The sequence below is a fragment of the Ceratotherium simum genome, chromosome 11, assembly GCF_057802395.1.
Source record: "Ceratotherium simum simum isolate JZ-2026a chromosome 11, ASM5780239v1, whole genome shotgun sequence".
NCBI lineage: Eukaryota > Metazoa > Chordata > Mammalia > Perissodactyla > Rhinocerotidae > Ceratotherium > Ceratotherium simum.
Window position 1 is genome coordinate 48,493,446 of NC_141910.1, and position 13,688 is coordinate 48,507,133.

The following is a 13,688-nucleotide window of genomic DNA, read 5'->3' on the forward strand; positions in this document are numbered from 1 at the left end:
ACACTTACATAATTATTCTGAAGTTGAAACAATCCTCATAAACTAGCTCTCTGCCCCAAACTACTACACTCCTGCCAAGTCTTCCTCTTTATGTCTACATGCAGAGGGCAATTCTGATGTGAGGCCTTGACCTGAAGTCTGGCTCAGCTCTAGGGGTATAAGAGGAGGCCCTGTGTGAATACATACGATGAAGAGCTAATGTAAGTTTTGCATATAATCAATCTCAGTGCCCATTATCTGGACTGTTGGATCATTTTTTCTGACCCTGCTATCCCATCCTTTAAACACTTTAACTTTTTTCTTGATGAATAGGTGCCTCTCCCAACCACTCTAAGCCTTTTGTATCTTATGCTGTCTCCCTGAGTTCAAAGACCTAAGATTACCTCACAAACTACTTAGTTCACTGCTCTATGCATAGCTCATCTGTTGGGTTGTGACTCTGGTGAGGGTGATCGTGTATTCCAGGCTATGACTTCTGTGACTCACTACCATGGCTGATGCTTCCAACACCCACTGAGAGGAGGTCCTCCTCACTAGGGTCTCTATCCCTTGCTCCTGGCTCTTCACTTGGGATCTCAGTCCCTGCTACCAGCTCCTCTGGACACCAACTCTGCCCCCTAGGCTCAAGCACACTGCCTGCTTGCACCATATAGGAGATACTATCTCAGACCCTTATGTGCCTTGTCACAAGGAAAGGAATGAGGAAATGAAGCAACAGGAGATATGGGGCCTATTTGAAAAAGCAAGCATTTCTGTTATAATAGCAATTACCTCAGATCCAGAGTTCAGGGCCCAAGGAGAAGGTGTAGAGGGAAAAACCCTGGCAACCCTAAAGAAGGATGCCAGCCAGACACACCCTGGCCAGGTGTGCGAAGTCTGTAGTCAGCCCTCCCATTTAAGGGAAAAGCCTCGCAGACAATGAGACCCACATAACTGCAGGGAGAGCTCACATTAACCACTAATACGATCAACATTGGGGATCACCAGGCATTTAAGGAAAAGCAATACCATGAAAAAGAAGGGCCAAGAGGAACATATAAAAGAATTAACCATTGAGGAGAGAGAATTCATGAAGAGAAGAGAATTTTTATAATTCTAATTAACAATGTGCAAAGAAATTAAATGAGATATTGCATGTATAAAACAAGAAAAGGCTATTAGGAAAAAGAACAATCAGAAAAATACAGACTTTCAGGAAATTAAAAATAATTGTCAAAAAAATTACATGGATGGACTGAATAAATACTAGGAATTGGGCTAATGATCAAAACTAGTGCTATAGAAGAAAAGGTTGAAGAAATCTCCCATAACGTCGAGCAAAAAAACAAAGATAGGAAGCAAGGGAAAAAAGTTGAGTCATACAAGATAGATCCAAGAGGTCTCACACAAGTCTACTAAAATTCCAATTGCAGAACTGAACCAGAGAAAGAATCTTGGGGAAAAAAAAAAGGAAGGAGAAGTATAATTAAAGAAATAATAGAAGAAAATATCCCTGAACTATAGAGACATGAAGACGTGATTTTTCACATTTAAAGAACCGAATAAGTAATCCAGCAAGAGAAATAACTATAGTTATGACAACTAACATTTATTAAGCATTTCCTACCCTTGAGACACTGTTCTAAATATTAACTCATATAATCCTCATAATAACTACATTTATCCCATTATACACACGAGGAAACTGAAGCACAGAGAGGTTAGTTAAATTGTCCAAAGTACAGGCAGCTATTACATGGTAGAGCTAGGAACTGAAACCAGGTAGTATGACTCCAGAACCCCTGCTCACACTTAGATATATCCAGAATTCCTAGAATGAAGAGAAAATTCTAACATTTTCAAGAAGAGAAGAAAAACTGTATAACAAAATGGAACAAGAATCAAGACTTCTATACTTATCAGCAAACTGGGATACCAGAAGATACTAAAGAAATCACCTCATTTATAGTCTTACAGAAAGATGATTTTGAAACTAGCATTCTACACCCAGCCAAACTACTAAATTATAATGGAAAAATACTTCCACAAAGACTCAAATTTTACCATCCATGTCCTTCATATGAAAAAGTTATAAAAAAAGGTAATAGAGAAAGACAAGGCAAATAAGAAAGACAACATCTGAGATAAAAGAAACAGTGGTAGCTGACTACGACCTAGAATGAGTAAAGATAGCAAAAATGAAACAAACGGAGAGTCCCCTGGACCTTGATTCTTCTGACAGCCTTTTTCAAATAGCAAAAGTTTAGAGACAAAGCATTGGATTTCTTTCTCCATGGGTCCAATCACAGCATTTGTATATATATTGTGTATATATATATATACAGTATATGTGTGTTTGTATATATATATACAGTATATGTGTATGTGTATATATATATACACGAGTATATATATACTCATAGTCATAATTATAATGCTGTAAAAAATTGACTTAAAGTTTCAAAAATTAACATACAGACTCAACACAGCTGACAAAAATTATAGAATAAAACGTAGAATAACAACCCTTGACAACCGCAAAAAGCACAAAAAATGGATGAGGGGATGAGAGGTACACTGATTTATTCATCATTCATAGTGTGGAGGCAACAGATTCTATCTAAAGTTGATAAATCAAGGGAAAAAAGCCTAAGTATTTAAAGAAGTGTAATAGAAGTGTAAATATTTAAAGTTAAAAGGGAAACCACTGGCATAACAACAAAAAAGAAACTGCTAACAGATGGACTGGGAATTGGAGGAGAATTTGTATCTTTCATTTGAGATCCTTGTGAGCGGACTAAATTGTTTTTATTACATACAGTTTTAATATGCAGTTTAAAAATCAAAATATATTAATTAAAAGGCACCTTCAAAAATAGGGGATGGGTTAAATATATTATAGCACCTCCATTTAACGGAGTGACACATGGCTCTTGGAATTAATGAGCTAGATCCACAGGTATTGGCACACAGAGTTGATCAAGCTATTATGTTAAGAGGAAAGGATATAAAGCAATAAAGATTGCATGATCCCACTGATGTTAAAGCATACTTAACGTTTATTTAGGCATAGAAAGAGGTCTAGAAGGATACAAATTATTGATATTGAAAGACAAGTGAGGAGAAAAGAAAGCTGTTTTTCACTTTCTCCTTCTGTACTGCTTACATTTTTTATAATGAGCAGGTATTATTTCTATAATTAAAAACAATTAAGAACAGTGACATAGTTTTAAAAAACAAAACATACTTTGCCACTACTAACCATGGACTTGGTCCAGATGTTACATATAATGCCTGCAGAGTGCAGCATTCCATCAACATAAAAAATAATCTAAAGGACTTCTTTCTCCAATTATTCAAACATAAGTACAAGGCTCAGTGTATAAATCCTGACAGTATATTACTGTGACCAGTTTTTCCCCCAATTAAGGCTTTTGTTATGACATGCCCTTAATCATTACTAGACATTAAATAGCCATATAAACGACCAGCTTTTAAAAGAGAAATTTTTCAGCCTACACAAGAGCAATAATCTCCACAATGGAACAATTATCCTGTTCTGGGCCCTCCTCCCTCCATAATCAACCATGATAAAAATCCCTATTCTGTCAGAGGATGCATGCAACCACAGTATCAAGAACAAATGTTCTAAAAAAAATTCACTTGGAAACTGTGAAATCTCATTAGCTACCACAGTTAAGAAAGTCAAACTGCAGTATGAACAGTCTCCAGTGACAGAAAACTGCTATAATCTCAAATTCCCAATTCAAAGCAAAGTCCTTTCAGAAACTCAAGAGTGAAGAAAAAGATTCCTGCTGGAAAATCATCTTCAGAGGCACAACTACCTGGACAGAGGCAGACCTTCCTAATTTAAATTAATGAGTTTAAGAGATAACCAAGTAATTAACATTCACTAGCAAGATTCTTTTAACAATGAACATAAAATAATCTCACATTAACCCTCGATGTCTGAGCTGAGTTTATCCTACACTAGGTTAAAGCAGTTAATATGAAAGTTAGAAGACAAGGATGACATTTGATTTGTACAATTTTTTTGGTTTGGACATAAGATGGTCCCTTTGAATATGCGTGGTTTCAATTAATTTGCTTCATATTTGGATTATATGTATAATACCTTGCTTTAAAGAGAAGAAGAAAAAGAGGTGATCTTATGATAAAGAAAATGTTGATTATTTGGATTTGGATCAGGGAGGGGGAAGTGGAATGATGGTACAGAATACAACTACTTTATACTCCATTGGTAAAAAGCAGAGTGTAAATAAATATTGGAGAATATAATCTCATTTTAATCCAAGCTGCTTCTGAAGCATACCATTAAAATAAACATGTTTCCATAAACATTATTTTCTTCATCACCACCACCATCAACATAGCCCTGAACATGCAACAATTAAAGAACTCCAGCCTAGAATAATTTCCATGAAATAGGGTGTTTTTAATGGATTGTCCTCAACCTGGAGTTCCTTCTTCCTCTGTGGATCTTACAAGGTTGATTTATTTACCTTTAGATATGATGCAACGTTTTCTTTTTAAATTTAGCATGTCTCACTTAGAAATCCCTTCCAAATGTGCCATCTTTAGGACCTGCCACTGAATCCTTCAAAGTAACTGCCTGTCACTGTGTAAGTTATGGTCCAGACTCTGTCACTAACTAACCAGGCAAACTGGGGCAAGTCACCTGACCTCATCACACCTGCATGTCCTCCACTTGTAACATGACAAGATTAAGCTTTCCCCTAAGAGCTCCACCTAGTTATTTTCCTTTCTGCTTTAACAGTTTATCATTTTATCACTTTATACAGCTGAGGAAGGGAACAGATTTTCACAGAAACTAAAATAGACAATTTTTTTAAAAACATTGTTTTATACGTAGATATATTTTTTCAGTCATTTTCCTCTTATTCTTCAGGGATGCAGTAACTTCAACAAATATCAAACTCTGAATCACAGGAATTGGCAAAGGTTCAAATTATGAGGTAAATGGTTCAACAAAGTGACAGAAAATTAGACAAATTTGGCATTCATCTTGTCACATGATCTAGCTAATTCCCAAAAATTCTGGGTTGGGGAGTGAAAAAATTTTCTGAGGTATCACCCTGTAGAAACAGAAATAACTCCCTAATTCTGTTCTATTGGTAGAGAGTTATACGACTTTCTTCATAACGCAGTGTTTGGGTGGCAAGATGAAGAGACTCCAGACAAAAGAAGGCCAAGACAGGGGAAAACGCTAGAGCACGGTGATTCAGCTCTTTCTTTAAATCCATTTTCCCCAGTCAAAGCACATCCTTGTTATTTGATATCTAAAAACATAGTCTGCACAATTCAGAGAATCATGCAGGCTTCTGAAAAGATATACTATACACTTATAAACAAATTTACTTCTATACTTTTTAGTTTAATGGCCACTGCAAAAGAAAAATCAATGATGACTTGGTTATTTCATATGCCAAAATTAGTGGAAGAGATGAATACAAAGCAAATTATTTCTAGGTCAATATGTCCTTCATTAATAAATGACTGTATTCTAGTACTATTTGTATTCAGAAGCCCAAAACTTTAAAAAAGACATTTAAACTGTATCAAAATGCAAAAAAAACCAGAATTACGTGTAGCTTCCTTGAACAAGAAACTATACACTTATTTTAATAAAATATGCACAGTTGATCGTTTTAATACTTTGGTCATTTCAACATTCATCATAAATAATTTAAGATGCTGATCATGAAACCACATCTTCACCTTCCTTCTCCACTTTATACTGAACCCAGCTGTTGGGAGTGGGGTCAGCAGATGGCCTCAGGCTGACAGCTGTTTCAGAGTCCCTCTCAGCTACAGAGAGCCTCTGGCCTGAGGTCCTACCCCTCTGAAGGCCACCTACGTCCAGTGGGGGGAAGGGAAGGGAGAGGGTAAAGGGGCCACTCAGGTGGGAAATACCCTAGGCTGTGTTGGGCCTGCACCTCAGTGTGACTTCTTCCTCAGCCCAGTCCTGCTTCCTCCTACTTCTCTTCAACAGGCATTGAACCCTAATAACAGCTCTGTCTCACCATTCTCGAGAAAACCACCTGTGACAATAATATAAAGGGACTTGAAGTAAGATAGTAATTAGTGTAAAGAAGTAAAATGATTAAAACAATATGCAACAAACTACTGAGCATACTAGGCTCTCAATAAAATGCTTGCTGATTCAAACACTGTGCAGGAAGAAAAGCAAAAGGACATAGTAACTGCATAGTATTTTGCTGAAAGAGGGTGGGGGCTGAAAAAGAAGATGGAATGGAAAATAATTCCAAGATGCATAATCGGGCCCTTAGAATTTAAGCTCCTTGAAGTCAAAGCTTATGTATTAATTATAATGGAATAACATTCCGTTATTCAGAACTTAGTCACATGGCCCCTCCTACCAGCAACTGAGGATGGGAAGGCATGTACCTGGATAAAATTCAGGAGGTTCTGTTACTAAAAGAAGGGGAGAATGGATAATTAGGTACAGTTAGCATTCTCTGACACAGGGAATCCACTTCTGCTTTTACCACAGCCTTTTGTCTGTGGATTTATTTTTAATACAGTAACAATATGCTCTACACATAAGCTTATCTTATTTACATGAGATGAAATTCTGCCAAAATAAAGAAAATTAAGAGTAAATAAATAAGTAATGATAGTATAAGAATACATCCCATTAAATAAAATAGAAACCCATGAGTCCACACTCTAATAAATAAATAAGTAGAGGAATAAATAAGAAGAAGAGAAAGCTCTTCCCTACAGTGGAATATCAACTAAGATGTTATTAAATAATTACGGAATTAGAAAATTACCATTTGGCAACCATCATGGTAATAACTTGCTCAGGCAGGAAATATCAATAAATGCTGAAACTAGTGGGTGAAAGTTGGATGACAAACAGGATAACTTCAAAGTAACTCTCCCCAAATGCTTAGTAATTACAAAAGGGAAAGAGTAACTTTACACTGGGGAGAAACACTACAAACATGACCTTACTCAAGTGATCAAATAACATCACCAGTGACAGAACAACTCCCATCATGTGCCACCTAAGGGGGGGATGCAGTGAGAAGAGCACAACAATATTTCTGTAATACTGCTGTCAAAATTGTACAACCTGAATCTAATCATTGAGGAAACATCAGCCAAACCCAAACTGAAGGACAGTCTCCAAAATAACTAGCTGGTAACCTTCAAAAACATCAAAGCCGGGCCGGCCCCGTGGCTTAGCAGTTAAGTGCGCGCACTCCGCTACAGGCGGCCCGGGTTCGGAGCCTGGGCACGCACCGACACACCGCTTCTCCAGCCATGCTGAGGCCGCGTCCCACATACAGCAACTAGAAGGATGTGCAACTATGACATACAACTGTCTACTGGGGCTTTGGGGGAAAAAAATAAATAAATAAATAAAATTATAAAAAAAAAAAACAAACATCAAAGCCATAAAGGTCAAGGAAGGACTGAGGGGGGCCAGCCTTGTGGCCGAGTGGTTAAAGTTTCCCGCACTCTGCTTTGGCAGCCCAGGTTCGCAGGTTCGGATCCTGGGCACAGACCTACTCCACTCATCAGCCATGCTGTGGTGGCATTCTACATACACAATAGAGGAAGACTGGCACAGATGTTAGCTCAGGGCTAATCTTCCTCAAGCAAAAAATGAGGAAGATTGCCAATGGATGTTAGCTCAGGGCAAATCTTTCTCACAAAAAAAAAAAAAAAAGAAAGGACTGAGAAACTGTTCCAGGTTCAAGGAGACTGATAGGATATGACAGCTAAATGCTATGCTCAGATCCTTTTGCTACAAAAGACATTATTAGGACTGTTGATAAAACTTGAATGGAGTCTCATGGTGAAGGGTATATGGGAGTTCTTTGCACTGTGCTTATAACTTTCATGTAGGTTTGAGATTGTTTCAAAATAAAAATAAAATTTTAAAAATATCACTTTCATTGACTTCATGAAATCCTATGTCTTTTGCAAGAATTTTTTATTTTTCTCAGCAATCAATCTGTATCATGGGTCGTTTGACAATCGTGAAAGTGACTAACTGCTATTAGTCACTGGGCAAGAATAAGCATTAGTATTAAAAGGAGAATGACGCCTGAATGCAGATTAATTTTACATATGGTCAGCTCATTATGATACCAGCTCAACACAACGTTGACATAAGGGTGGCCATAGTGTAGAAAAGAAACTATATTGTAACTGTGAATGCCCTCTATTTAACTAACCCAGCTGGATATGTACCCTCCAGGAGATATTCATGCTCTGTAGATTTTATGACCTCTGCTCGTATATGTACCTCCCAGCTGCGATAAGTCAATAACATTGTTCTTTTGTGAGTTCCTTAGGAATGTGATGACCCCCAGATAGAGAGCCTATGCTCACAGCCATCATCAATGACAACTGAAAGATGTGGTGTGGCAACTCTCAGTCTGTAACACCAGAGGGTCAACATTCCGAATCCCCTCCCCTATAACCCACTGGCCTATATAACTGCTTCAAGATTCTGTGCCCCCCTAAAGATGGTTCTTTAGGATGCTAGTCCCCCCATCTTCTGATTTGCTAGCTTTCACTTAATAAATGCCTTTTCTCTGGCCACCATCTTGTCTCTTGACGATTGGCTTTTGTCTTGTGGTGAGCAGATTGTGCTCTTTGTGCAGTAACAGTTAGTAAATATTTTTGCATAAGATGAATTTTATGTCCTTATATAATCTGTACCTGTAGAACTGCATATCTTTTTTTTTTTTTTTGCTGAGGAAGACTGGCCCTGAGCTAACATCTGTTGCTAATCTTCCTCTTTTTGCTGAGGAAGATTAGCCCTGAGCTAACATCTGTGCCCATCTTCCTCTATTTTGTATGTGGGATGCCACCACAGCATGGCTTGACGAGCGGTGCGTCAGTCCACGCCCAGGTTTCGAACCCACAAACCCCGGGCCGCTGAAGTGGAGCGTGCGACCTTAACCACTACACCACTAGGCTGAGCCCTGCATATCTTTTTAAATTAACTCTTATATTGTTTCTTTTAATGTTCACCATAAATCTATACTATAAGTACTATTATTATTACCTTCTTTTAGAGATGATGAAAATGAGGCTTAGAGATATGATGTGATACAGTAAGAAATACATATAATTGGTCTTCATACCTGGTTCCTGGCACAGAGCTTCTAAAACTCTGGTAACTTCAGAATTGGTAGGGGTTAGAGGAGCATCTTTTGTTATTCACAATAAGCCTCTTTCACCATACGTGAGTTTATGCTAATGAGGTGGCTCTTTAAGGATGGGGGCCGGTTGTCAGAGGAACCAACCATGTAATTAGAGGGTTGGAACTTTCAGCCCCACCCCAACCTCCAAGGAGAGGAGAGGGGCTGGAAATCGAGCTAATCAATGGCCAATGATTTAATCAATCTTGCCTACAAAATGGAGCCTCCATAAAAATCCTAAAACAAACGAGTTCACAGAGGTTCCAGGCTGGTGAATGCACCCAAGCACTGGAAGGTGTTGCAACCCAAACTTCACAAGGACAGAAGCTCCTGTGCTCGGGACCCTGGACCTCACCGTATGTACCTCTTCATCTGGCTGTTCATCTGTATCCTTTATAATATCCTTTGTAATAAACCAATAATAGTTAACGTGTTTCCCTGAGTTCTGTGAGCCATTCTAGCAAATTATCAAACCTGAAGAGGGGGGTCAAGAGAACCCTCAATTTACAGCTAGTCAGCGAGAAGTACCCAGACTTGCAATTGGCATCTGAAGTGGGAGGTAGTGTTGCGGGACTGAGTCCTTAACCTGTGGGGTTGGCACTAATTCCAGGCAGTGTTAGAATTGAGTTAAATTTTAGGACACCCAGTTGATGTCCACAGGGAAGTAGAGAATTGCTTGGTGTGGAAGACCCACACATTTGGTGTCAGAAGTGTTGTGAGCAGAGGAAGAGTCTTCCTTTAGAGAAGTTAAATACTGTGGTCACTGAGCTACTAAGTAGAGCTGGGCTTTGGAGCCAAGCAGTCAAATTCTAGAACCTAAACTCTAAATAATAACAAAGTATTTGAATAAAATAAAGGCCATCTCATCCTTTTATGTTCATAACGTATGTGTATGCTTATGGATAGCAACAAAGAGTTGGAAGAAAAGCAAAAATTGCCACGTTAGTTCCTACCTGTGTCTGCCTCATTGCCCGTTCCACTCGGCGTGTGCTTCCTCTTTCAAGTTTTGTCCGGAGGATCAAGGCTGATGTCTGAATGGCCCAGAACTTTGGTTGTGAAAGCAAACACTGATGGAAGAGGAAAAAAACACAGAAAGAAAGGATAAGCTGGGTGATCTCACTCTGAATAGAACAAAATTATTTCTTCCAAAAACATCAGGATACAGCTGAATGTAGATTTGAAAATCTCAGTGAAAAATAATAAAATGTCTTTCAAATATTTTTGTGAAGAATGTGGTCATTTGAGCAGTCATTACTCAACCTAGTTGATTCATTCTACTGAATGAATCACTTAAAGAATGAATCACTTAAAGAATGAATCAGAATCTTTCAAGATAATCAAAACAGTAACCAGGATATATCACACCATAAACTCATCTTTTTATCTCACATGTTACAAAATATGTGAGAAAATAAACTACATAAAAATAAATGCTATTTTTCTCAAATTTGAAATAAATTTTTTAAAATCACCTGAACTCACAAATAAAAACAAACAATTAGAAATCTGGCAACTTTTCACTTAAAAAAGATCCTAATTCATAGATGCAAATGCAAACCAAAATTTAAGTAAAGAGAATGCCCAAGAAATCAAGTATTTGTTCACTTAAAGGCAAAAGATCTTCTTTTTTCAATTTGTATTACAGAAAACCGTTTTAAATTGTATGAGAAGGCTTTATGGCCTTGGTTAGGTTAAGGAGTCTTCAATTTTAGTTAAAATGCTTTTCAAGAGGGGGCATCTTAAAAAAGAATGGCCTGTAACAAAACCTTGACTATGTACATACTGCATCCTAACCCCAGAGAACGCTGTGACTGCCATAAATTCTGGAAATGTAATAGATACATACCACTGAATATGCCCACAATGTGGTGGAGACAAGTGAAAGTCTGGGTGAGTGAAAACAGGGACAAAATGTATTATGACACAATAGGGACTGTGTGGTATAATGAACACAATTTAAGCTTTTTGCTGATAATTTGGAATCCAATACTGTCTCTGGATGATCATTCAAAATAACTTGCAGTAAAAAACACAGCAAAGAAAAGGGAAAACAAACTTTATTTGTCTTAAAGTTGACTACATCCTTGATCAGTTGCTTGTTTCTAAAAGTCAGGTGTGGAAAACATAGACTCCAATTAATCATTCAAAATCTGGGAAGCTTTTGGTTTTGTTTTTTTTTAAAGTAAATCCAATCTCTGAGAACAGGATCTGGGCCTCAGTGGTTTTTAAAACACTCCTCAGGTAATTCTAAAGTGTAGCCAAGTTTAAGAACTACTAGGCTAAGATAATACAAGATTTCGTCTTTGGTCAAATTCATTTATAACTGCAAATTGTCATTAAAGGTTAGCAAGAAATCCTTCAATGGAGTGTAAACTCTATCACAGTCCCCACAACTCCCTACTCTACCACATCAGCTCACTTCATTCATTTGTCTTACTTGCCTGGCCCCTGTAGGTATATGAATTTCAACTCTGAATCTAGGCCAATCCCCTTACAATAAAGAGGAAAATGAAGCACCAGCTGGTTAAATCACTTGCTCAATGTCACACCTTCATTTCTAGCAAAAGCTGACTCTAACACTTGGTCTCTTGATGCCCAGAACAACCTCTTTTTTTTGTTTGTTTTTTGTGAGGAAGATCAGCCCTGAGCTAACATCTGTGCTAATCCTCCTCTTTTTGCTGAGGAAGACCGGCTCTGAGCTAACATCTATTGCCAATCCTCCTCCTTTTTTTCCCCCAAAGCCCCAGAATATGTCATAGCTGCACATCCTTCTAGTTGCTATATGTGGGACGCAGCCTCAGCATGGCTGGAGAAGCGGTGCGTCAGTGCACGCCCGGGATCCGAACCTGGGCCACCAGTAGCAGAGCGCGCACACTTAACTGCCAAGCCATGGGGCCGGCCCCCCAGAACAACCTCTTTATATTGCTTTTTAACACTTTCTCCAAATGCACTCGTGATCATTTAAATTGTTAATTAAGATATGATTGCCTCCTGGAAGTGGATGATACTACCCAGGAAACCCTGGTAGAGTAATGTAAGATAAAGACTCAGTAAAGAAATGTGGGAAACTGCTATATTCAAGGGATAATGGAAGAAGAGGAGTAGGCAAAGAATACACAAATAAGGGAGGAGGAGAACCAAAAGAATGGGGTCTTACTGAAGGGTGTTGGTTCACTAACTCACTTGAGCACCTACTCTGTACAAGGCAGTGTGCATAAGGCCCAGGGACACAGTAGTCAAGAAGACAGACAAGGCCCCTGCCCTCACAGCACTTACATTCTAATGCAATGTCTGTTAGGTATTCTTATTCTTCTATAACTAACTTTGTAAATTAAAATATTTTTATCTCTTTGAAATATACTCTACAAGATTAGTGTATAACCTTATCTTATTAGCCTCCATTAACTTAAATCTACAAAAAGAACGAATTTACCAACATAAATAGGTGTATATAGCATCATAAAGACATAAATGATGAAATAGAAAACATTAAAAAACTAATTCTTTAAAATGTGTAACACTATATGACAGAAGATTTTATTATAAAATGTGATCTAAAGAATTTTTAAAGGAAAGAACATCTTTCATTAAGTCTACAAACTGATTCTATTACCTTCGGTGGGTTGCATCACTGCCTTTTTTTCCTGTTCTCCTTATTAAAGGAACTGTCACCTGTATCCTCACAACAGGACGGAAGAGCGCCGAGGACTCGGTTCTGTGGAATAGTGGGAATATTCCCCAAGTCAGCCAGAGCTTGATCAGAATTCCAGCTCCACCAAGTGAGGCATTAGCTGTGTGACCTTGAGAAGTTACTGACCTCCCTGGGTCTCCCTTTCCTCCTCTGTAAACAGGAAGAGCAGTGCCCATCTCTCACAGGGTTGTGAGGATTAAGGATGAATAAGTGAAGCTTAAGGAAGCCTCCAAGAGCACCCACTGAAGAGCACACGTGACCCCCTCCTAGGAGTTCTCTTCCTATAATGCTTTCTCTCACCCTTAACAGAAAATCACCATCCAGAGTGGGCATGGGTGATGACACTAACCTCTGATGGAATTCAGGACATGCTACCCCAAAATACAGCACCTGGGCTTATTGAATATTTTAAGTTGAAGGAGTCTGAGAAGATCACTCTGACCTCCCCTGCTCCAGCCCCTCTCCCCTGAAGCAGGTCACAAAACCCTCAGGTGAGAGGGGCCTTCCCTATACCCAGAGGAAAAGAGTACCCTTCCCTCCAAAGACAAAGGGACCGAGAAGAATCCGAACAAAGAGGCCTTTCTAAGTTTCCCCCAGTTTACCACACTTCTCTCATACTCTTTGACCTATCATATTCCTCCATGACTGCCTACTCTCCATCAAACCTAGCATAAAAATACTCAGGCTCGGGGCTGGCCCAATGACATAGCAGTCAAGTTCATGCGCTACGCTTCGGTGGCCCAGGGTTTGCGGGTTCGAATCACAGGCATGGACATACACACTGTTCA

At 38.6% G+C, this 13,688-nt stretch overlaps 1 protein-coding gene across 5 annotated transcripts in view; it reads right to left on the reverse strand.

Annotated features, from left to right (window-relative positions):
* TTC27 (tetratricopeptide repeat domain 27) overlaps nt 1-13,688 on the reverse strand; it is a 172,593-nt gene that overhangs the window by 90,383 nt on the left and 68,522 nt on the right. For all 5 annotated transcript variants that reach the window (XM_087436934.1, XM_087436935.1, XM_087436936.1 and 2 more), the window contains exon 10: nt 10,163-10,276. In XM_087436934.1, the coding sequence (XP_087293060.1) occupies nt 10,163-10,276 (114 nt within the window). The remainder of the gene's footprint in view (nt 1-10,162; nt 10,277-13,688) is intronic.